We start from the raw sequence: 26943 nt of genomic DNA on the forward strand, positions 1-26943 counted from the left end.
TCTAACCCGCCTTCACTCGCTAACGCTCGCTCGGCAATACTATAAGAATTAAATTCTTTACTTCGGTAATGAAAAGAACCAACTTAGCTATTAATCTATATGGGGGGGACCTGTGTTCTAGAACCTTCCCCAAACGTCGCCATGAGGTTCACACGATTTAAAGCAATTCTCGCTCTTTATTAATAGTATTTTTTTTGTCTTGTTTGTCTTTTTCTTTGGTTTAAACCAATTGGTTTTCTTTTAAAAGAACAGCTGGTTTAAACTAGCCAACTCTGCTGCTAACTGTTGCAAATTACGCACTACTCAGAAATTACTAGGCATTACGTAAAGCTTTGCGATATTTGCATTATCAGTTTGCACCCGTCTTCACAGCACTTTCTTTCATCATGCTTTCTTATTGAGTATTATATGGTACAGAGCACACTTTGCATTACCTACTTCTATCTTACTATAGCTACATTTAATGTGTAATATCCCGATTTTTTATTACATTTACAACCCTATTGCAGAATCAAATACAGAAGTGCCTCCGTGGATTTTACAAATGTATGCCCCTGTTAAAGGTGATATCACACATTTTGCCCCAATTCACTACATTTATCTCATATGCAAACCACCTCTTACTAGTTTCCGCTCTAAATGTATGCATTTTCCTCAATTACAACATAATATACATCCTACCTTAGTTAATAATATTACAATGGGTTTGAAACACCGCCCTATTACGCTTTACTGCCTGTTAACTTCACATCATTCCGCAAATTCATACAATCCAGATTTTAGCTTCCGTATTATTGCTCAAAACAGCCTACACTGATGACAATTACCTTTTTACGTGTAAACTTTACAATACATGCTCCAGCTGCGCATCGATAAGTATGTCTGCTTTAAAAGGGTATAGTGGAGTAGAGATGCAAGGGCTCGGAAAAAAACCGGCTTTTTTGGAAAAAAACTCGGTTTTTTCTGCTTTGCTTTTTTGCTTCGGAAATTTTGGGCTTTTTTCAAAATACTGCTTTAAATTGATAAAACAGACTTTGTATCGCTTCTCTATAACACAAAATATCATTTAATTAGCGGTTGATGCTGATAATAATATAAAACATCGAAAATAAACTATGAATTTCGAAAAAATATTTCAAACAATTTTTCTTCAACATATTTACATTATGAATTCCACAGGATTAACCAATGTATATAATAAGAATTTTTTAACCTCCTATATACAAAAGTAAGCAGAGTTGGCAAGAACCGTGGTTGTTTTTGAATATGCCAAAAACCCGTTTTTGGGGGATGTTTAAACCAGGCTTTTTTGACTTCGATTTTTTGCTTTATGTATTTATATTACATATTCACAGAAATAGCCTAAGTTTGTTTCGCCTTGATGTTATTATGCAACAGCGGGGTTATGCCGGAAGAACTCCCATAAGCTTAAAGAAGTGCGGTCAGTAAATTTCTTAAGTTGAGAATCTCCCGCCCTACCCATTGGGAAAATCCCGTCATTACTTGAAATGTAAGACAATAACGGGAAAATCCTGTTATTGCTTTGCATGTAAAATTTAAAGGTCAACGTACCATAATCAGTACGCTAAAACTGAGGTATTAAATTACAAATTTAGTACTGGTACGTAGATATCATTGAAAGTCCAATCCAAGCTAATGTTGGAAGCTACGTAGGCAATCGATAAATTTTGCCAATTTCTATCAATATATTTAAGCAATATTGGCTTCTTTATAAAACAACACACATTTAGGCATGTAGAAATATACAATTTGGTTTGTTTCGTATATTTAGGCTTAACATCCTTACGAAATACCGAGGTTATCAAGGAGAAGACTTTTGCTTAAACTGACATCCGAACCGCTACTTGGGTTACGCATGAAAAAAGGATTGTGGTTCGACCGAGAATTGAACATGGGACACCTTGATTAAAAGGTGAAAGGGAAACAAAACTATTGCAGGTGGTTTGATATCTGGAAACGTTACCATGAAGTTCACACGATTCGCATTTTTCATTCTTTTTATTTTTGTGGTTTAAACCAGTTATTAAAAAAAAAAAGTTGGTGTAAATCAGCCAACCCTAAAAGTAAACACTTCTTTTTAAAGAATACACAAATAACTAGCAAAATAGTATGTAGTATTTTTACTTCAAAATATTCCATACCCTCTTTTTGAAACAAAATAAAATTAAAATAAAACATAAGAGAAATACTTAGATTTATATGATACACTTAAAGGCTGCACATCTAGAGCCTTTGGTTCTGTATATTCTTGAAATTCTACAGTTAAGTTTTATAGAACCACCATCACAGTTTACCCAATCCTCAAGTTTTCTGAATTTTTAACAAGAGGGATTCTACATATCATTACGGAACTCCTCCCCCCCCCCAAAAAAAAGACTACGGAATATATTTAAGTTAAGCTAAATACAACTGCACAACAAACATGACTGAGTGATTAGCTTTTGCGCTTCTATCGGGAAGTCCGGGATTCAACCAGCATTCGACCATTCTGACAAAGCTTTTCTTCATTCCATCTGTGAATGTAGAAATAGTGCGTGTACTGTGAGTTGGGCGACTTCCTTTTTTATTGTTTTTAAATCGTTATTATTACTAATTACCAGCAGTGACGGTTTAGCGAAGGTTAGGGGAGCGGTCTTTCGGACTGAAGCCCGTTCCCCAAAGTTACGGAATGTCTGCAACAAACGAAATATCTATTATTTATGCCTTTACTCATAAACTTTAAGCTCCCGTCAAATAAAAATTACGAATGTTTAAGAAAAACTAAACATTAGTAAAAAACCCTTCCCAAAATACTTTTCTAAATCCGCCACTGATTCTCAGTATAAAATGATTTTTAAAGTTGTATCCGGAAGATTATTGCTAAACATATAAACGAAACGAAATATTAGTTATGCCTGTACTCATAAACTTCAAGCACTTCCCAAATGAAATTAGGACTTTTTAGGAAACGAAACAATCAGAAAAAACCCTCCTAAAGTACTTTTCTAAATCCGCTACTGATTATTTGTATAAATTGGTATTCAAGGTTGTGTCCGGAAAATTATTGCTAAATCACTTCACAGCTACAGTATAACAGAAATGTGGAAGTACGGTTTGACGGATATATTGAAAAACGTACGCTTTGACGGGCAAGTTTAACTTTTGCGCTAGAAGCTAGAGTACTAAAAGCTCTTAGAAATGAAACACGGATGACAAACTAGAGAAGAAAAAAGATGTCGATAACTCAAAAGTTAAAATAAAGTTAAATAGCCTCTAAAATTGCCCTCAAATACTACATTCTTCATGTTAGCTTTAATTCGTAAAACATGTGCTCCATCCATCTTGATGGTGAATTTCAGAGCGAAATATCACATTCAGGTCATGGAATTTTTATCTAACTAAAGAATATACTATAAGAAAGCTATTTAGATAGAAAAATCATGAAGTTGAAAAAAGCCAAAATTTCCAAAATTCTCGTTTTTTTCCCCAAAAAAGCCGGCTTTTTATGTGAAAAAAACCCATCGATTCAAAAAAGCCGGCTTTGTTGCATCTCTATAGTGGAGTAAGGTACTATACAGTAGAGTAAGGTAGGGGTAGGAACAGGTTAGGTTAAGGTTGGGAAGTTTTGATCCATTTTCATAAATAGAGCGTAACTTCTCATTTTTGAGTGAGTATACCAGCTGAAGCGAGCATTTAAAATTAATCCCCTATTTTCTTATTCGATATGCGGCAGTTAATCCTTTCCCATATTATCAAGCACGGAAACTGGCAAATTATCCATTTCTTCCCGCTAAATTTTCAAAATATACGGCTATATACGGACGACCAACTTTGTAACTTAACCTCAAGTGTTCACCTACTGTGCACAAAGGCCACAACTTTTGCTATGTGGTCACTAAAAAGCACGGACGATAACTAACCGAGTAAGAGCAAGGAGAACGTACGCCAGCAGCGGAAGGCATACGAATGAACAAGGATAGCGGAGAAACGCTATAATGGCATAAAAACACACTCCTTGCGTGTTGCACAGCTATGTAACACTTCTATGATTACTTTAAACACTGCCTTTACATAGCACTCCACTTCACCATGCCATCGTTGTAGAGTAATAACTGGTAGAAAGAATACTTCGAATTTCACAGTTCTACTTTAAACATGTTTGAGGTAAAATTCAGATATATCTTGATTACTTAAGCAAACTTCTTGTGAAATTTAGTAACGTTATTCATGGGCAGATTTTACAAGTTTACGCAGCCGTAAAATGAGATAACACATTCGTTTGATTCGAGAACTTCCATTTTGGTAGGAATATTTGCACAGATTTCTTTGCCAACATACTGTTTTAAGTGCAAGGGACTGGGCAGAAGCAATTCTGCAATATTCGAATTAATTAGGTAACAGAAAATTAACAGCTACATGAGTATTCTAAAAATATACATACTTATTATTGAAAAATCACTTACACTCTCAGTGTTGACTATCTGCTGATCTAATATTGCTAAAATCGTTGGGACTGTTGTTTCAGCGAAGCGTTTCACAGTGTTTCCTACAGCGCTAAAACGCAGCTTAGGCCATTCTTGACGTTCCATCTTTACAACAGCAAATATCCAGGTTAAAAGTACGAACGAATTGATCTGTCTGCTATGCTGCTGAAACAATTTCCCTAAAGAAGGGTAACAATTTAAAAAATTTCGCAAATAGCACTTAATTGAAGTTAAACAAATTCTTTAAGTAGCAGAACAACTACTGACGTTTGTTTGAACTGACACAAACAAAAGGTAAACAAGCATGAGAAAAATTGAAAAGCGATATTTAGCAAACTTCCAATGTTGCCAGTTCGTTATGTGTCCAGAGTTTATTCAATAATTTATATCTCCACCCAAATTCATTAACGGTTTGATGAACACAACACACAATTACTGGTTCTCTTTGTGATATTAGATATAGCAGTCATAATTACTAATTGCAATATTTATATTAAGTTCAATCTGCAAATTTTAATAAAAAAAGAAGATGGAACGAGGACTCGTAGTCGTTTAAACGATTGAAATTGATGCGCATGTATAGTATGATTTCAGGGACGTAATTTCCTACAGGTTTAATCAAAGTAACAGAAAATTGCGTTTTAATTTGCGACAGGCCACATACCAATTAAAGTTTTATCACATTTCTTACGGTGAGATCATTAGTTTGACCGCTTTCCGAACATTATTACCGACTGAGGCTCTATGCCTTCAGTCCGGGTTTGCGTCAACGAGATACAATATATGATTTTTAGTGTACGGTAATCGGTATCACGCTTATAATACAGCTGTTGCGTTAAGTTAAGATATTCAGAATTATGCCATAACTCGTACGCAAGGTCTCTTTCTGTATGATTAAGGTACTGTATTTCCATCAGGGGCAGATCCAGGACGAAATTCTGCGAGGGGCAGTGTGTTGGAATACTGCTACTTACAGTTACCTTTAAGAGGGCCAACCTCTGAAATGGGTTTTATTTTTATATATAAAATAAGTAAGTTTCCTTTCTGGGGGCGATCGAACCGATCGGCTCCCCCCTGGAACCCATGAATTCCATCCATTATGCTTTAGAGATGTTATCCTACTAAGAACTTTGTAATCTATTGCACACGGTCTGCAGATAAGGAATGTGTGTGCCAACAAAAGAAATTCCCTTTCGATGCTAGTAAGCGTCAAAGCAACATAAGGTTTGCATTTTTGTTTACGATAGTCGATATTGTTGCACATACAGGCCTTTTTATGTGCTTTTATTTATCAAGTTTTCTTTTAGTGACGTCAGAGTGAGTGACGTGTATTACCTTACGCCCTCTAGTGTCAATACTGTAATATGATTAAAGCATGTTGGTAAAGGGCATATTTTATTAATTTTGACATTAATATTTTGTAAACCTTCATATATTAAATGCAAATAAAACTCGATTCCCAGTCTGGTGCTGTTAGGTCATTCACACGTGTAAAGAAATTAAGGAAGTCTCGTAACAATTCAAAACTATGTCTAGATAAAGCATTCTTTTAATAGGAAATATAACTTATGTAGCAATGTGTCAAGGCAATAATAAACACTTCCTACTTCAAGCTATGAGGTAATTCTAAAAATGTAAATGTAAGCGGAAGAAATGACGCTACAAAAAACTAGGAAGAAAAGGTAGGTGGACAAAAAGAGGAGTGAACTCGAGAGAGTTTTGAAGTGACCATCAGACAAGAAGGATCAACCTCTCAAAATCTTCACTCCTCAAAATCTAGGTGAGTACATGCTGGTTACAATTTAATAACACACTGTTATTATTCGACTTTGTCACCAAATTCGTTTAATTCATAACCTAACTTCAAAATTCAATATGACAGGTGCTATAGATTTTGACGTAAGGCCACAACACCAGTTTTGGGTAATTATCTGATCTGATATCTCTACTTGTATTTCTACAATCAAAACCATCCATCTTAACAAATTAATCGCTCTCCCTAAAATTAGATGGTTAAATTTGTTATGCGAAAACTCTTTAAATTGCCACCATGCTAATATGGTTATTAATACATTGAGTTATGTGTGGATAAAAATTGTGTATGTCAACGTCCGGATTTCGGTCCAATAAGTTGGCATTTGTTATGGTGGAATGAGCGCCGAATTTTGTGGCTAGCACCCTTGGAGTGAACATAGATAATTTTCCGTTTAAAATATAGATATCGATCCTGAAGCCACACATATATGAGTAAGGAGTCAAATCATGCAGAGAAAAATTACATGGGATATCAGATTTGATATTATCCAGGATGCTGCTGATATATATGTTTGAATATGTGCATACCATTTCCTACCCAGACAGCAATTTAAACTTGCTGCAAGTTTGCCCAAACTTGCTGTTGCAGGTCAATTAGCTTGCCGCAAGCTCTACTATGCAAGCCAATTAGCTTGCTGCAAGCTTTTGGCAAGCAAGTTAGTTACATCAGGGCAAGGCTTGCGGAAAGCTTGTCTTCACAACTGGAACGCAAGTCAAATTATCTCAATCGCAAGCCATGTATAAGCGTAACTCATCAATGGCAAGCTTTATTAAGCTTACTGCAAGCGAAAGTCACGCCAAACAATTCATATGGAAGCTTGCGGTAAGAGAATTTAGATGAAACAGAGCAGTAAGAAATCCTATATATCCGTCTTACTAAACCTATGTTACAATATGTTTTTCCTTCACCTTCCAAATTATTGAAGCAAATAAACAGCCGTGAAAACACCCATGGTTCCCATCTCCTTGTACATATGAAACAATTAGGCAACCGGAGAAATCCTTGATCGCAAGCGTGTTCGAATTATGAGGGTTAAAATTTCAAAATTGAACAGATTTTGCAGAAAGTTTGAAGAACCATTTCCTGAGATAGACGCTTTAGTTTTGGCATCAGGGAGTTCTGGATGCCCAACACAGTAGTAAGATCAAACCTTACGCATTTTGCAAGATAAGGGCAATTATTTGGAAGGGTGTGAAGGGTAATGGCGTCTTACACCTGGCAAATTGCCCCCCATTTGGCATACTGGGTCAATAAGCTAATAAAATGTATTTGAACACCTATTTGACTGTATTGTTATTCAAATATCACTTTCTGTGTAGCCTCCTTCAAATTGAACCAAAGCATTTGTCTTGAAAACGCTTTGCAAGACGTGCAAAATTCAATGAAGAACGTCGTGGCATTCACAATTAAACTTATGATGATCTATATTGTAGTGTTCTTTCCAGACCCGTATCCATTGGAGATCTAGGGGGCCGGACTCCCCTTAAATTTTTACTGACGCCCTTAAATTTTCACGATAAACTTGCAAATGAACAATAATATGGTGATGAACTATAATATGGTTGGATCGCCCCCCTCCCCTACATTTTTGGGCTACCCACAGGCCTGATTCTTCCCCTTCTGTAGCTAGGAGTGAGACCAATATTGTCTCCAAAAGTTCTGTCACCAATGTTTTTTTTTGTCCGGATCAGTTGTTTAGCAAAAGCTTTGCACTGGGCCGCACTAAAATATAGTATCATATGTGGAAAACGAAAATCATGTTATTGTTAAAATGAAGTTAAATCAAATAAATTATCTACTAAGGCTGGCATTGAGGGTGAATACGAATATTATTTTATACCACCGGTATTTTATTTATCAGTTAGACCCTAATCGTGCGGAAATGCGATCCAAACAGCTTGCGCAGCGCCAGACAGGCCTGCCGTGGAACTCCTGACCGGTACTTCGAACCCTGCCTATGCTTATGCATGGCAGAATACGGTGTTCTAATACATCATCGCTAGCCATGTACTTAGTTTTCAGCGAACTGGAATGTCGATTGTGGGGAAATATTGGTCAAACTCCAGGGAATATTCTAAGATATTCAATTGACCGAAAAATTTAAAGAAAGAAAAAAATGGTTAGCGGGAAAGTGCGCTCAAATTTGTGAACCAGTTGACTTTTATTTTCGAGAAAACCGCTGTTTGCACACATCATCACTAGCCGATTGTTTGTTTTTTGGTCGCATTTCTCGCGGAATTCCGTAAAATATTGCCTGAAGTTTGGCCACTATTTTCAAACAATCGCCATTAAAATCCGTTGATTTTTTTTAAAAAAATGGCTAGCGTTAAGATATTGAAACACAGTCTTCCACAATGAATACCATCATGTCCATGGGTTTTCTCGGGGAACTCCTCTTTCCTTCCTTCTGCTCATTCCATCAATTATTCCACCATCATTCTCTTGCCTTAATCATCGTTTTTCTTAGCTCAAAGAGCATAATCATTGAATGTTAAACTGAAATATTTCATTTTTTCCACAATGAACAGAGGCCGGCTGGGTTGAGAGACCCGTTTAAGTTAATTCCGCGACCAATCGTTTCGGAGACAAATGTCATTGTTTAATGTTTAGGTGGACACACAGAAAAGTGGCATTTGAATGACAATATCGTTGGTGGAAAATACATTTTATTAGCCTATTGACCCGGCGTGCCGAACAGGATGCAATTTGCAAGTTGTAAGACACCATTACCCTTCAACCATTCCCCAATAAGTTCCCTTATCTTGCAAAATACGTACGTTTTGACCTCACTATTTTGTCGAGCACCCAAGAAAACACCCTAGTACCAAAACTGAAGCGTGAAAATCAAGAAGCGTGCTTACTTCAAAACTTTTTCAAAATCTGTTCAATTTTGAACTTTCAACGCTCATAATTCGAACAAGCTTGCGCTCGAGGATTTCTCCGGTTACCTAATTGTTTCATATGTAAAAAGGAGTCGACTGAGCAAAGGTCAGTATGAAGCCAGAGTAACACCCCACGATCTTCCCTAGTAAGTGAAATTAATTAGTATTTTCCACTAATGAGTTCAGGCAACTGTTCGTGTACATATGAAAGTTCAAAAACATTTATAAATTATTTTCAATAATATATAATATTTTACCTAAGCAAAAGGAGTTTCAGCAAAAATAAATAAAGAAAGAAAAGGAAAGAAGAAAACAGAAAAAACACACATTACATACTTAACGTTCAAAATGATCGTCAAAATAAACTACCTTTGTATTACACGTGTGCAATAATATTTACGTGGAAACAAACAGTTAAAAATTGAAAAGCGCTTAGCTGTTTCTTCAAATTATTCTACCTTTCTCTTTGCTTCCCTTGGCTCTTCGATCTTTTACTTTGAGCTGGATTCTTCTTTTTGTATATGATTCCTTCCGTTTCCCCATTTTCCACTTTTATTATTTATAATAGTTTTGTCACAATTCACAGGTTCCGTCTCTGAACTTGAAACGCTAACAAGGAATTGCCCTACTACTGTGACTGCAACAGTACACATGCAAGTTTGGCAACGAAGCATTATGACGTCCTGCGCAAGCATAAGATTCTGCCGCTGAAAGTATATATTTCCGTAAACATAGAATTATATTTGGATAAAATGTAAAACATAACACAAAAAATCGTCATATAATATCCATATTCCGTAACGAGACAACTACTTATAAAATAATTTATGCTTGTAAGTAAAAATTTCATAAAATTGAGTACAGGAGTAGCAAAATCTAACAGCAAGCGCCATCTTGCGTACTCATCTTAAAACTCATCAAGTTTTAGTCTTATATGTTACTTTTTTAGATAACAGAATGCATAATCACAGGAAATAGTATCTTATGTTGTAGCTGACGCGTAACTCAATTTTATAGTGCAATATTTATAAATGTGCCATTTCTTCACGAGTTGGTTAAGGCAATGAACTAATTCTTATACTGACTTCCGGGTAGTGATCCACCTTAATAGGAAATATAACTTATGTTATGTAGCAATGTGTCAAGGCAATAATAAACACTTCCTACTTCAAGCTATGAGGTAATTCTAAAAATGTAAATGTAAGCGGAAGAAATGACGCTACAAAAAACTAGGAAGAAAAGGTAGGTGGACAAAAAGAGGAGTGAACTCGAGAGAGTTTTGAAGTGACCATCAGACAAGAAGGATCAACCTCTCAAAATCTTCACTCCTCAAAATCTAGGTGAGTACATGCTGGTTACAATTTAATAACACACTGTTATTATTCGACTTTGTCACCAAATTCGTTTAATTCATAACCTAACTTCAAAATTCAATATGACAGGTGCTATAGATTTTGACGTAAGGCCACAACACCAGTTTTGGGTAATTATCTGATCTGATATCTCTACTTGTATTTCTACAATCAAAACCATCCATCTTAACAAATTAATCGCTCTCCCTAAAATTAGATGGTTAAATTTGTTATGCGAAAACTCTTTAAATTGCCACCATGCTAATATGGTTATTAATACATTGAGTTATGTGTGGATAAAAATTGTGTATGTCAACGTCCGGATTTCGGTCCAATAAGTTGGCATTTGTTATGGTGGAATGAGCGCCGAATTTTGTGGCTAGCACCCTTGGAGTGAACATAGATAATTTTCCGTTTAAAATATAGATATCGATCCTGAAGCCACACATATATGAGTAAGGAGTCAAATCATGCAGAGAAAAATTACATGGGATATCAGATTTGATATTATCCAGGATGCTGCTGATATATATGTTTGAATATGTGCATACCATTTCCTACCCAGACAGCAATTTAAACTTGCTGCAAGTTTGCCCAAACTTGCTGTTGCAGGTCAATTAGCTTGCCGCAAGCTCTACTATGCAAGCCAATTAGCTTGCTGCAAGCTTTTGGCAAGCAAGTTAGTTACATCAGGGCAAGGCTTGCGGAAAGCTTGTCTTCACAACTGGAACGCAAGTCAAATTATCTCAATCGCAAGCCATGTATAAGCGTAACTCATCAATGGCAAGCTTTATTAAGCTTACTGCAAGCGAAAGTCACGCCAAACAATTCATATGGAAGCTTGCGGTAAGAGAATTTAGATGAAACAGAGCAGTAAGAAATCCTATATATCCGTCTTACTAAACCTATGTTACAATATGTTTTTCCTTCACCTTCCAAATTATTGAAGCAAATAAACAGCCGTGAAAACACCCATGGTTCCCATCTCCTTGTACATATGAAACAATTAGGCAACCGGAGAAATCCTTGATCGCAAGCGTGTTCGAATTATGAGGGTTAAAATTTCAAAATTGAACAGATTTTGCAGAAAGTTTGAAGAACCATTTCCTGAGATAGACGCTTTAGTTTTGGCATCAGGGAGTTCTGGATGCCCAACACAGTAGTAAGATCAAACCTTACGCATTTTGCAAGATAAGGGCAATTATTTGGAAGGGTGTGAAGGGTAATGGCGTCTTACACCTGGCAAATTGCCCCCCATTTGGCATACTGGGTCAATAAGCTAATAAAATGTATTTGAACACCTATTTGACTGTATTGTTATTCAAATATCACTTTCTGTGTAGCCTCCTTCAAATTGAACCAAAGCATTTGTCTTGAAAACGCTTTGCAAGACGTGCAAAATTCAATGAAGAACGTCGTGGCATTCACAATTAAACTTATGATGATCTATATTGTAGTGTTCTTTCCAGACCCGTATCCATTGGAGATCTAGGGGGCCGGACTCCCCTTAAATTTTTACTGACGCCCTTAAATTTTCACGATAAACTTGCAAATGAACAATAATATGGTGATGAACTATAATATGGTTGGATCGCCCCCCTCCCCTACATTTTTGGGCTACCCACAGGCCTGATTCTTCCCCTTCTGTAGCTAGGAGTGAGACCAATATTGTCTCAAAAAGCTCTGTCACCAATGTGTTTTTTTGTCCGGATCAGTTGTTTAGCAAAAGCTTTGCACTGGGCCGCACTAAAATATAGTATCATATGTGGAAAACGAAAATCATGTTATTGTTAAAATGAAGTTAAATCAAATAAATTATCTACTAAGGCTGGCATTGAGGGTGAATACGAATATTATTTTATACCACCGGTATTTTATTTATCAGTTAGACCCTAATCGTGCGGAAATGCGATCCAAACAGCTTGCGCAGCGCCAGACAGGCCTGCCGTGGAACTCCTGACCGGTACTTCGAACCCTGCCTATGCTTATGCATGGCAGAATACGGTGTTCTAATACATCATCGCTAGCCATGTACTTAGTTTTCAGCGAACTGGAATGTCGATTGTGGGGAAATATTGGTCAAACTCCAGGGAATATTCTAAGATATTCAATTGACCGAAAAATTTAAAGAAAGAAAAAAAATGGTTAGCGGGAAAGTGCGCTCAAATTTGTGAACCAGTTGACTTTTATTTTCGAGAAAACCGCTGTTTGCACACATCATCACTAGCCGATTGTTTGTTTTTTGGTCGCATTTCTCGCGGAATTCCGTAAAATATTGCCTGAAGTTTGGCCACTATTTTCAAACAATCGCCATTAAAATCCGTTGATTTTTTTTAAAAAAATGGCTAGCGTTAAGATATTGAAACACAGTCTTCCACAATGAATACCATCATGTCCATGGGTTTTCTCGGGGAACTCCTCTTTCCTTCCTTCTGCTCATTCCATCAATTATTCCACCATCATTCTCTTGCCTTAATCATCGTTTTTCTTAGCTCAAAGAGCATAATCATTGAATGTTAAACTGAAATATTTCATTTTTTCCACAATGAACAGAGGCCGGCTGGGTTGAGAGACCCGTTTAAGTTAATTCCGCGACCAATCGTTTCGGAGACAAATGTCATTGTTTAATGTTTAGGTGGACACACAGAAAAGTGGCATTTGAATGACAATATCGTTGGTGGAAAATACATTTTATTAGCCTATTGACCCGGCGTGCCGAACAGGATGCAATTTGCAAGTTGTAAGACACCATTACCCTTCAACCATTCCCCAATAAGTTCCCTTATCTTGCAAAATACGTACGTTTTGACCTCACTATTTTGTCGAGCACCCAAGAAAACACCCTAGTACCAAAACTGAAGCGTGAAAATCAAGAAGCGTGCTTACTTCAAAACTTTTTCAAAATCTGTTCAATTTTGAACTTTCAACGCTCATAATTCGAACAAGCTTGCGCTCGAGGATTTCTCCGGTTACCTAATTGTTTCATGTGTAAAAAGGAGTCGACTGAGCAAAGGTCAGTATGAAGCCAGAGTAACACCCCACGATCTTCCCTAGTAAGTGAAATTAATTAGTATTTTCCACTAATGAGTTCAGGCAACTGTTCGTGTACATATGAAAGTTCAAAAACATTTATAAATTATTTTCAATAATATATAATATTTTACCTAAGCAAAAGGAGTTTCAGCAAAAATAAATAAAGAAAGAAAAGGAAAGAAGAAAACAGAAAAAACACACATTACATACTTAACGTTCAAAATGATCGTCAAAATAAACTACCTTTGTATTACACGTGTGCAATAATATTTACGTGGAAACAAACAGTTAAAAATTGAAAAGCGCTTAGCTGTTTCTTCAAATTATTCTACCTTTCTCTTTGCTTCCCTTGGCTCTTCGATCTTTTACTTTGAGCTGGATTCTTCTTTTTGTATATGATTCCTTCCGTTTCCCCATTTTCCACTTTTATTATTTATAATAGTTTTGTCACAATTCACAGGTTCCGTCTCTGAACTTGAAACGCTAACAAGGAATTGCCCTACTACTGTGACTGCAACAGTACACATGCAAGTTTGGCAACGAAGCATTATGACGTCCTGCGCAAGCATAAGATTCTGCCGCTGAAAGTATATATTTCCGTAAACATAGAATTATATTTGGATAAAATGTAAAACATAACACAAAAAATCGTCATATAATATCCATATTCCGTAACGAGACAACTACTTATAAAATAATTTATGCTTGTAAGTAAAAATTTCATAAAATTGAGTACAGGAGTAGCAAAATCTAACAGCAAGCGCCATCTTGCGTACTCATCTTAAAACTCATCAAGTTTTAGTCTTATATGTTACTTTTTTAGATAACAGAATGCATAATCACAGGAAATAGTATCTTATGTTGTAGCTGACGCGTAACTCAATTTTATAGTGCAATATTTATAAATGTGCCATTTCTTCACGAGTTGGTTAAGGCAATGAACTAATTCTTATACTGACTTCCGGGTAGTGATCCACCTTAATAGGAAATATAACTTATGTTATGTAGCAATGTGTCAAGGCAATAATAAACACTTCCTACTTCAAGCTATGAGGTAATTCTAAAAATGTAAATGTAAGCGGAAGAAATGACGCTACAAAAAACTAGGAAGAAAAGGTAGGTGGACAAAAAGAGGAGTGAACTCGAGAGAGTTTTGAAGTGACCATCAGACAAGAAGGATCAACCTCTCAAAATCTTCACTCATCAAAATCTAGGTGAGTACATACTGGTTACAATTTAATAACACACTGTTATTATTCGACTTTGTCACCAAATTCGTTTAATTCATAACCTAACTTCAAAATTCAATATGACAGTTGCTATAGATTTTGACGTAAGGCCACAACACCAGTTTTGGGTAATTATCTGATCTGATATCTCTACTTGTATTTCTACAATCAAAACCATCCATCTTAACAAATTAATCGCTCTCCCTAAAATTAGATGGTTAAATTTGTTATGCGAAAACTCTTTAAATTGCCACCATGCTAATATGGTTATTAATACATTGAGTTATGTGTGGATAAAAATTGTGTATGTCAACGTCCGGATTTCGGTCCAATAAGTTGGCATGTATTATGGTGGAATGAGCGCCGAATTTTGTGGCTAGCGCCCTTGGAGTGAACATAGATAATTTTCCGTTTAAAATATAGATATCGATCCTGAAGCCACACATATATGAGTAAGGAGTCAAATCATGCAGAGAAAAATTACATGCGATATCAGATTTGATATTATCCAGGATGGTGCTGATATATATGTTTGAGTATGTGCATACCATTTCCTACCCAGACAGCAATTTAAACTTGCTGTTGCAGGTCAATTAGCTCGCCGCAAGCTCTACTATACAAGCCAATTAGCTTGCTGCAAGCTTGTGGCAAGCTAGTTAGTTACATCAGGGCAAGGCTTGCGGAAAGCTTGTCTTCACAACTGGAACGCAAGTCAAATGATCTCAAACGCAAGCCATGTATAAGCGTAACTCATCAATGGCAAGCTTTATTAAGCTTATTACAAGCGAAAGTCACGCCAAACAAACCATATGGAAGCTTGCGGTAATAGAATTTAGATAAAACAAAGCAGTAAGAAATCCTATATATCCATGTTACTAAATATATGTTACAATATATTTTTCCCTCACCTTCCAAATTATTGAAGCAAATACACAGCCGTGAAAACATTCACGGTTCCCATCTCCTTGTATAAAAGATTAAAATAAACATAATTACAAAGGTTTTATTGTGATAAGCAACGGTCACGGTCACGATCACGGTAATGTTGAATTTTTGTGAAGAGTATCGGGCCGAAGCCCCTGACTCCATGAGTAAGATGGCAGAAAGAATATATTCAGATGTGCAGGTGGCTGGTTGCGTATTACAATTGTTTTGTTATGATTGTGAGACTACATCTGCAACTGTCGCAGAGTAGCTGATGTTGAAGTCATTACGATCTAAGGAAAGATATTAAAGGCGTGGCGTGCGATGAACGTTCCGTAGAGCGCATTTGGTTCCAATGGTAGCTATAGCTGGATTTATGTGTCTTGGCAAAGTATGCCAGAACTTATGGTGGAGATGCCGTAGAACTACCTTAGCAGGAGGCAGCTCTAAATCTTCCAGAATTTGGCTGTTGCGTGTATATCTATCGTGACCAGTGATGATACGACCGGCTCTCGTTTGCACACTAGCAAGTGTTTGAAGATGACTGTTAGAAGCATGTTGCCAGGCAGGGCATGCATAAGAAAGTGTTGTTAGGACTATCATCTTCAATATGTGCACGCGGATCTCATGAGAAATTGAACTGCAGCGAAAGATGGGGTACAATGCTGATATTTTGTGTAATGCTCGTTGCTTTATGTCTTTGATGTGTGAGGCGAACGTTAACCCACGATCTAAAGTTACTCCCAGATATTTAGCATGTGTGGCGTGAGGAATGTGTGCGTTCTCATACGTTACATTTCGAGGGGCGCGGATGCGTCATCGACTGTGGATGACAGTACAGCTTTTGTCTGCATTGATTTTAATTCTCCAACGTCTTGCCCATTCCTGAAAGCCGTTGAGTTGACGCTGCATGTAGATGTAACTCTGTGCAAGTGAGCTGCTGGTCGTAAAAAAGGCAGTATCGTCAGCATACGTTGCGGAAAAGCAATGTGGTAAGGTCGGGAGATCTGCCGTGTACAGATAATATAAAAGCGGTGAAAGTACAGCGCCTTGTGGAACACCTGCTTTGATAGATCTAGACGTGGATTTGACACCGTCAACAGACACATGAAATTTTATGTCGGAAAGGTATGAACGTAGTAAATGTATAAGACGATCTAGAAAACCTTGGGTGTATAGCTTATATAATAGTCCTGCTAGCCATACTTTATCAAAGGCTTTTGACACATCCAAGTATACTCCAAGGGTGTGTTGTTTCCTGTTGAAAGCCGTTGTTAAATGATCCACTACTCGTACGATTTACATTGTAGTGCTATGTTGAGCACGAAACCCAAACTGATGGGAAGGTAGAAGGTCTCTATTATCTACGTGATGTTTCAGCCTCGAGAGAAATACCCGTTCGAAGAGTTTGCTCAAGTGCGATAGAAGACTTATCGGTCTGTAGTTTTCCGGGAGCAGTGTATTCTTGCCAGGTTTGGGGATTGTGATGACACGAGCTTCCTTCCAGGTCTTGGGAAGGTAGCATAATTGAAAGATGGCATTAAATAAGTAAGTTAAAAAGACCAGTAGTTTTCTACTTGGATGTTTAAAAATCTTAGATCGAATCCCATCAGGCCCAGATGCTGTCTTTGACGGCAGACATTTTATATGTCGTTCTATTTCCCGGGGTGTTACTAAGGTGATGCCATGTGTAGGGTTTTGTGTACTTATGCTATATAATGTGGTTCAGATGTGCTGTTTCAGATAGGGATCGAGGCGTGCTCTATTGGGCTGAAACTGTTCTTCCAGAGAGTCAGCAAAAATGTCCGCTTGCGACTGAGGATCTCGAGTGAGTCCTTGAGGTCCTTGTACGACTCTAGCTTGGCAAGCATTTGTGGCACGTTGGAATGATTTGGAGTACGTCCAAATTTTACGGTCATTTAGTGTGACATTTCGAAAAGTGTCTTCCCAGTATTGTTGATTCTGTCGCGTAGTAAGCATCTTGAGCTTCAAAGAAAGTTTGTTCCACAAAGTCTTATATGCGGGATGTAGTGTGCTGCTGCCATCGACGTCTAGCCCAACGTTTCAGATGAAGATGTAAATGAAAGTAAAAGTGATGAAAGTTGTAAATGAAAACTGTCGCATTGACTGGTTTGCGTTGGAGATATTATGGTAGTAGAGCTCGCTGCATCTGCTGTACGAAGTGCTAGCGTGATGTGAGAGACCGCTTGATCGATGTCCTCAATGGCGGCAGGCCTATTTCGCAGATCGATCATGGTGTTTAGTTCTTGTTAAATACGTCCCAGTCAGTTTCTATTTGCTTGAAGATGGGGGCAGAATGGGCGATGCTGCGGTGGGAGACGTGAAAAATGACTAGATCGTGATCAGAAGTTAAATCTGAAATGACATAAGGATGGACGGTAAAGGATACGTCTTTGCAAAGGGCTACGTCAAGCAAGCAACGCGTTTTATTTTTTTTATTTATTTTTGTCGGCCCGCTAAAGGGTTTTGCCCTTTCTTCGGGTAAGTGCTTTAGAGAAAAGTAGTTTGCAGGTTAATGTGACTGGTCTAAGAGGTGCACAAGTATATAAGATTTATTTATTTATTAAATACATATACACACAGAGGTGATTGAAGGGTGACAATAACATCTAATGAAAAACAAGCATGATATAAGCATGAGGCAACAATATTGTGGAAAAGAATACATTTATTACAATGTAGTGCTGAGGTAAGACGAATGCAAAACGGGAATGAGTATAGTACGGGAAGCAGTATGGAGAGAAGGAGATGAAGATGAAATGCAGGGCTCTGAACGCCACATCACAAGGTATTTGTTAGTACTGACAAATGCATGTTATCTTCTATTCCTGGGGCGATTCAGGAACTGATGAAGACAGAGGAAGCCCATGTTAATAGGTATTTACGGTGCGTATGATGGATATATGAATGATGAAAGTTCACGTGGTTCGTAGATGTGAAAGATTTCGGGATCTACTACAGCATCATCCAGTTGCAAATGATAAAGAGTCATGAAGTGCTGTAGGGGAGTATCAACGTAAGTTGAGGGTGCGTCGTGATCCCGATCGTACCGTAGGACAGCAAGTAACATGGGATGCTGCTGGTCAATTCGCTTGCAAACGTACCGAGTACGAAGCTCTTCGAGATGGTGCAATAAAGGTGGAAAGTCAATCAGTTCGTAAAGTAACCGTGTCGGATGCGGTAAGCTGATGCGATGTGCGAGGCGTAGAGCATGGCGCTCTAGGATAGCCAACTTCTGATAGAATTTTGGCGGTGCAGATGTCCAGGCAGTGTGACCGTATGTTAATGTACTGCGCATAAATGCTTTATATGTATGAAGTACTGTTAACGATTTTAATCCCCAGGTTGTACCAACTAGGCGCTTGAGGAGGTTGAGCCGATTTTGCGCTTGGCGTATGATCTTGGTGAGGTGTGGGGTCCAAGTAAGTTTGGAGTCAAATATGGCGCCAAGATAAGTAAGAGTATTTGACGCCACGACAGGTGTATGATCCACTTGGAGGTTTAATCGACTTGGATGCCTGTATATACGTGAAGGGCGTCCACGTGGCAGGAAAACAATAGCCTGAGTTTTGGTAGAATTAATACGTAAGCGCCATACATTACACCAGTCAACGAATGCATCAATTGCCGTTTGCATAGTTTTGCTGATGGATTGCACTGTGCGGGCTGTCGTGAAAAAGGCGGTGTCGTCAGCAAACTGAAATATGTTGACGTTGTTTGGAACAACAAGGTCGGCAACATACAATAGGTATAATAATGGAGACAGTGACGAGCCTTGAGGAACGCCAGATTGGATGAAGATCGGATGAGAAAGTGTTCCGTTAATAGAGATATATGCTAGTCGCCCTATTAAGAAAGAATGGATGAATCTGATATACGAGGATGGTAGAAAATAGTTATGGAGTTTGTATAGTAAACCAGGGTGCCAAACTTTGTCGAAAGCTTTTTCTAGATCAAAGGCTACCAGACAAGAAGGAAAACCTGTGTTGTATTGATCATAAACAGCCGTAGATAGTCGTAATAACTGATCCATCGTACTAAACTGAGGTCGAAAACCGGCTTGATGAATAGGAAGTAGATTATGAGTTGTAAGATGAGCGTGCATGCGGCGGACTAGAATACGTTCTAAGATTTTGCAAAGGCAACTGGTGAGATGAATAGGGCGATAGGACTGTACGTCAGTTGGAGGTTTGTTAGGTTTGGGAAATAGCAGAACTTTTGAGTATTTCCAGTCGATTGGAAAAAATCCAGTTCGCAGGATGAAAGTATATATGGCGCTAAGAAAAAGTAGAAAAGCGGGTGATGCTTGCCTGATCAGAACATAGGTAATAAAATCAAAGCCTGGTGCAGTGTTTCGTTTACGGAGCAATGTTTGGCGAATATCATCTGGTTGGATCGGAGTGGTAAGTTGATTATTGGGTTCTAAAGAGTGGCTGATAGATGGGCGCAAAGAAGCAGATGTTGGATCTGTACGTCGGTTTATTGAATTTTGTAGGCGCTGCGGTGTATGCCAACCAGGAAGAGGTGTAAAAATATCTTGAAAAAATGAAGCAAACGTATTCGCTTTATCCATATCACTGATCACTGCCTGATTATTGTGAACGATGGGATATGGTGTGCGGGATACTGTCCCGGTGAGTTGATGGAATTTGCGCCAATATTTACTGGGGTGTGATTCACTTGCAAGTGTGTTGCAAGTTTGAATCCAATGGCGTTTCTTATAGGCAACAATATAATTGTGCGTAATTCTAAGGTATTGGCGATGAAGTCGAAGCGCTTCGAGATTACCCGTAGCGAGGTACTCACGATGTGCTCGACGAGAAGCGGATATGAAAGGTAAATAGTGCGGAGGCAATTTTGGTTTATGTAATTGTACTTCTGTTGTTGGAATGGAACGGTGTGCTGCATCTTGAATAGATTCAGTATGAGCGGCTATTGTGTGATCAAGATCACATTGTGTAGTAGGCATGAGTAGTGTATTTATAGCATTGTCCAAATCAGAGCGATATTGCTCCCAATTAGCTCGTTTGTAACAGAATACTTTCTGAGGAAGTAGCTTCGGTTGAGAGCGAGGAGAGCAGTGAAGTGCAAGTTTGATAGGTACATGATCACTACCTATAGAATCGAGCACATCGATATGTATACTCTGCGAGAGAGATGTTGATGTGATGACAACATCAGGAGTAGTATTGCTGATGGGGCGTGTAGGCTTCGGTAAAGCATGGAACTCGGCAAGTGTTTCATTGTGAAGAAACTCAAGAAAATTAGTTTTATCTCGCTGTGACCGGCTATGAATGTTTAGATCCGCCATGATAATGTAATGCCTAAAGGTAGAATCAATATATCGAAAGAAGTCATAGTGGATTGCCTTGCCTGGACGAAAATATATGGTGGCGAAGGTGACAGTACGGCCTCGAAAATAAATAGTTGTGACATTATGCTCAGGAAGATGGTGTGCGAGCTGGAGTGGAACAGTAACTGCTCGATAAGGAAGTCGTTGGCTAACACCTATAGCTGTACCTCCGTAAACTCTAGGACCAGATGGAGCATCATGTCGGAGAAGATGATATTTCGGAAAATAACAGGAAAGATGTGGTGCGAGATAAGTTTCGTTAAGTGCAAAGGCTGCTATGTTTTCTTCTTGGAGAAGTTGTGTTAAGAGCACGTGATGGGTTAAGACTGATCGAATATTGAGAAAAAGTAAATTATAAGCCATAATGATACGTAGTAGACAAGTGTATGTAGCAGGACCCATATTAAACATAGACTTCGATTGGTTGAATTTGAAAGTGAACTGTAGGTCCGGAATAGGTAGCATGAAGTTGTAAGTTAAACAGTAATTTGGCTGCATACATAATCTGATTCAGGATGTGGTTACGATCAAAAGGATGAATATTTTGTAAAGAAATTGTGAGGAAGCGTAATAGATCTTCAACAGTTATTGGGTGGCGTAGCGAATTTGCTGGTGGTGTTGGAGTGTCAACAGAACGTATCGGTACAACAAGTTCTGGCTTAGCTGGATCTGGTTTAGGCTTAGCTTTGCACTTGTAGCTATAAGTAGGATGTTTTTCAGAACATCGGTCACAATGTGGTGGTTCCTTAAGATTAGGACAGCTTTTTGTCGGATGTTCCAGTGAACAATAGCCACATTTGATGGTATTCGGACACTCAGATGTCGGATGGGAATTGTATTGTTGGCATTTCTCGCATCTAACCGGCAGAGGTGCTGGTGTGCGAGATGGTTCCACTTTGTAGACGCCTGTAGATATATGCACCGTGAAGAAGAAGTTGGTCGATCAACTGTTGTTGATCAGTAAGAATGCGAACTAAGTATGTTGGACCCTGGTTGTTCTTGATACGTATACATCGCTTGACAGGTAGTCCTTCTTGATGTAATTCAGAGTAGATTTCCTCATCGGTGAAGTCGGGTTCTACGCCACGAATGACAACTGATAACATTGGAGGACGCCGTGGTGGTGGTGGTGTTTTTCGTCCGCTCGAGTTTAAAGTAGATATTTTCGCTTTCGACCCAAAAATTTCAAAAGTAGCCTTGTTGCGGACGTGAGTAGCAAAGTTTGGATTGGTCGATTTCAGGATTATACACCGACGCGTCTTGATGATCTCTCGTATTTCTGGACGAGGAACGTACTTTACAAGTTGCTGAAAGACAGCGCGCACTGTGTCGTATTTTGGATCATAATCAGTTAACAAAAAGTTATAAACGTTTTCTTGGTGAAGCAAAATTTGATTTTCAGCAGAAGTGGATGTCCAATCCATATTAGTGCTCGTATTAGGAGCAGTAGGATCTGCGATTGGTGTAAGACGTTGTTTCTTTGGATCCAATGTTTGCTCACCATTAGAAAGAGATCTCGAGCGAATTCTTTGTCCGTTAGTTACACAGGTTGCATAAGTAGTTGGAACACCGGTGGTAGCTTGTACTAGTCGTGCTGTGCCGGTAACAATACGCGGTTGCGTTTTTTGCCGACCATGTGGCCCGATATTTAATGGAGATGTTTGGGCAAGTCTTTACTTTGACTCCAACTGTGACTTTAATCGGTTCTTATAGGTTCAGTCACTTCCTGCAAGTGTTTGTGCATGAGTCACTTGGAACTGTTCGTGCCTTTGGTGTGACGTCTTAGTTCATATTTTTTCCCACTAGGTGTCTGTGTAGTCATATGGTAGTTTGTTAGTGTGATGTCACGTTCTGTGTGCATGTATGTGTGTACTGCTGTTTGTGGCATGCGGGAAGCGCGTAATTGAATTGAGTTAGAGAAAACCTATCATGGTTGTGATCTAAAGCTGAAGATATTTTCGACGTATGGTAAAAGTGGACGTTTATTGTTTTTTCTTGTTTGTAATAATAGCAAGTGTGCTCGGTTTAATAAAACGACGTGTGTGCGGAAAGGAACATTTTTCAGTAATGTAGAGTATTGTGCATGTGTTCTTGGTATCTTATTTTTTCGTGTGTGGAATCAGCAGTTATGAGTTCATTATTCATGAGTGTTGTTGTATGGCAAAATGGTGAGTGTTTTCTTTTTTTAATGAACATATTATTTTCATATTATTTTTATTCTTGATTTGTTTTGCATTTGAGTATTAGGCAAAGTATTTGGTTTGCTGCTGCTTGTCCTATTGTCTTGTTGAGATGTATTTTTTTTCTTTGTCATGCACTGATTTATGATTAGAGACGAGTGTTTTTTTTAATTTTTTCCTTCTTATCTTAGCTTTATAGTAGTGGTGTGATTATTTATTATTATTTTGGATGTTTTTATGGTACCTGAGCGGGGGGTTTGGGGGGCGGTAGCCCCCCATTTAGATCTCAAAATTCATAGTCACCGCTTCACCTGAATTGATGTTTAGTAACATTGTGGCCCTTGTACTTATAGTATAATTCTTAACTTCGTATAGTAACATTGTGGCCCTTGTACTTATAGTATAATTCTTAACATCGTATTGTAACATTGTGGCCCTTGTACTTATAGTATAATTCTTAACATCGTACATTACTTTCACTGGGTTAGTAATTTTAATCGATTCATGTGATCCGGTTCCGGGAGCAGTTTAGGAATGATTCCTAAACTGCTCCGGGAACCGGATCACATGAATCGGTTGAAGTCACAGTTGGAGTCAAAGTAAAAATTTGCCGATGTTTGAATCAGATTCGACTGTCCGGGAGCATTGCCTGAGTCCGCCATAAGGATGAAGAGTACTAGGGCCGAAGCCCAAACGAAGATGAAAGAAGATGAAAAGATGATTAGATGAAGTTCAAAAATCAAGGAACCCTTCGAAAGCGCTTACTTTCGTCAATCCCCTAAGTATAGTATTTGTGTTATGCTCACAGGTACGTTTCGCAATACTTGGTCCTCGCTGACACAATAACAGACACAAGAGAGGCTAGGTTTCTTGGTAAGGTATGCAAGCAACGCGCCGTTGCTTCTAACTAATACCCAATATCTTCCTATGTTAGCCGCGGGTATTTGAAATTTCTACCTTTTTATATACAAACGCAGCAGAATGTTTAAACTTTAAACACAACCTTCAAATGAAGTTTATACTGTAAGTTAAACTCTAAGTTTATATTAAATTATCTGCAACAATTCTGTATTCTTTCGTGAAATAAGTAGGGTCAAATCTGCTGCCATCTATGTTCACATTTATGCTTTAAGAATAAATGCATATGACCAAGAACTAAGCATATGAGACAGAATAGTTGCAAGTGTTACGTGCACATTCCGGTACAAAAAAGAAGAAAGACGGACAGGAAAGCCAAGCAAGGATATCTCATTGGTTACAAAGGAGATGAAGCATATCGAGTCTGGATTAAAGAAGAAAGAAGAGTTATTATCTCCAAAGACGTCATTATAAAAAAGAGTACACTTGAAGAAACTTCTAGAGAAGAAGTACAACTACGAACAAGGGACGTTTACAGTAGAGAATCGGAAGAGATGTCAAAACCTATAGTCAAGCAAGAATCGGCAAAAATGAAAGAAGAAAATAAACCAATAGTGTTTCCCAAGTCGAGTACGGAAGAGAAACTTAATAATCAGGGCATAGTGTTGCGAGACCGAGCGACTTTGAAGAAACCTGAAAAATATGATGATTATTTGATGGCCGGAGAAGAGTTAGTTAATGACTTAGACAGTCCCAGTTCCTATGACGAAGCCATACAAAGCAAAGAACGTGTTGAATGGAAGAAGGCAATGGACAAGGAAATTGAATCGTTGCGCGAGAATGAGACATGGGAACTATGGGATTTACCGCAAGGAAAAAAGGCAATTCCGTGTAAATGGGTGTACAAGGTTAAGATTAACCCAGATGGTAGCATTGAGAAATACAAAGCGAGACTAGTGGCGAAAGGTTTTAGTCAGAAGAAAGACATCGACTATAAGCAGACTTTCAGTCCAGTGGCAAAACTTGGTACAATAAGAGCAATGTTGAGTGTAGCAGCAAATGAGGGACTACATCTACTTCAATTCGACGTATCCACGGCTTTTCTCTATGGAAATCTAGAAGAAGAAATATATATAAAGCAGCCAGAAGGGTACCAATATGACTCAGAGAAGGTGTGCAAACTTAAGAGAAGTCTGTACGGATTGAAGCAAGCACCCCGTTGTTGGAACAGACGGTTTGGTGATTTCTTGCTTAATCAGGGTTTTAAGAAAAGTGATGCTGATCCATGCCTTTTTATTCGGGAAAGAGATACGGAAAAAATTCTCTTAATTTTTTATGTGGATGATGGCCTGGTCGCATCTAGTAACAAAAAAAAAAGTTGATGAATTCCTAGCGACACTGAAAAGCGAATTCTATATAACTGTTCAAGAAGAGACTCACTACTTCCTGGGATTGGAAGTAGAGAGGCGTGGCAATGGCGATATCAAGATACATCAGACAGCATACACCAAAAGGCTGCTTCACAACTTCCATTTTGATGCGTGTAGAGCAGTAACAACACCTGTTATTAAAATGAAAGCATCTGAAGAAGAAAAGGTAAACCAAGGCTATCCTTATCGCAAGGCAGTGGGTTGTTTGATGTATCTCATGCTAGGTACGAGACCAGATATTGCCTACAGTCTGAGTGTGCATTCAAGAACGCTTGAACATCCTACAGACACTGATGTCATGAGACTAAAACGTGTATTTAGATACATAAGAGGTACTGTTGAGCTATGAATTGTTTATCAGCATAACACGAATACAGGTATTCTTTAATGATACAGTGATGCTGACTTTGCTGGTTGTGAGAAAACGGGGAAGTCAACCACGGGAGTTCTTGTGCTGTATTCTGGAGGAAGTATAAGTTTGTTCAGTCAACGTCAAAGTATGGTAACGACCTCAACCACAGAAGCTGAAATAGTAGCAGCTACAGAGGCGGCGAAGGAAGTCATCTGGCTAAAACGGCTTTTCCAAGAGATTACACAGCTGGAGAAGATGCCCGTCATTCAAGTCGATAACAGCGCAGCGGTGAGACTTGGAGAGAACCCGGAATTCCACAAGAGGACCAAACATATTCAGACCAAGCAGTTCTTTATTCGCGAAAAGGTGACTCAAGGAGAATTAGGGGTGAACCAGATCTCAACACAAGAACAGCTGGCAGATTTGCTGACAAAGCCTCTCATGAGAAATAATGTAGCACTACTTTGTAACAAAATAGGCCTTGTCAATTAGAACATAGCTAGTTGTACTACTATGAGCAAAATAAATGACGCGTCTCTTTATTTTGAAGTTTTTTGAAAATATGTCCGTTTTCTTTATATGTTCGAAATTTCGGAAGGTTTCCACAGCAGGACAGGTTAATAACAAACTCGTTTTTAATATTTGTGTTAGATATTAGCTTAAAATAAATAAATTAGAAGCAAAAAACATTAAATCGACAGAAATCTCGAGAATTGCCAAATCTGCTAAAGTGGGAAATTTTCAAGAACACGAGGGAATCCTGCAGTTCAACACGAAGTAGCGACATCTATGTCATTGAGAGAAATGTGGATTAGATCTACAAACTAAACTTTTAACGAAATATTTCTAATATGTCTTATTACGTGCATTATCTGCAAACTCCAAATATATGAATATATGCCAAGTATTAACGTAAAGATAGAGCAAATAGTGGAAATTATCTATGGAAAAGGACGAATTGGTAGCACGATCGTAATGAAAAATCGTTTTTACCGGAACAGGCTCAGTTCACCTAAGAAAGAAACAGCT

At 38.2% G+C, this 26943-nt stretch overlaps 1 protein-coding gene across 1 annotated transcript in view; it reads right to left on the reverse strand.

The window, feature by feature from the left end:
- The window catches only part of LOC145674544 (uncharacterized), a 62730-nt gene extending 57949 nt beyond the window's left edge, over positions 1-4781 (reverse strand). Inside the window, exon 1 of the mRNA XM_081744711.1 lies at positions 4464-4781. Within this exon, the coding sequence (XP_081600837.1) occupies positions 4464-4589 (126 nt within the window). The 5' untranslated portion in view covers positions 4590-4781. The remainder of the gene's footprint in view (positions 1-4463) is intronic.
- Positions 4782-26943: the final 22162 nt, after the last annotated feature.

The sequence above is a fragment of the Thermobia domestica genome, chromosome 17 (assembly GCF_964235325.1).
Source record: "Thermobia domestica chromosome 17, izTheDome1.hap1.1, whole genome shotgun sequence".
Taxonomy (NCBI): Eukaryota; Metazoa; Arthropoda; class Insecta; order Zygentoma; family Lepismatidae; genus Thermobia; species Thermobia domestica.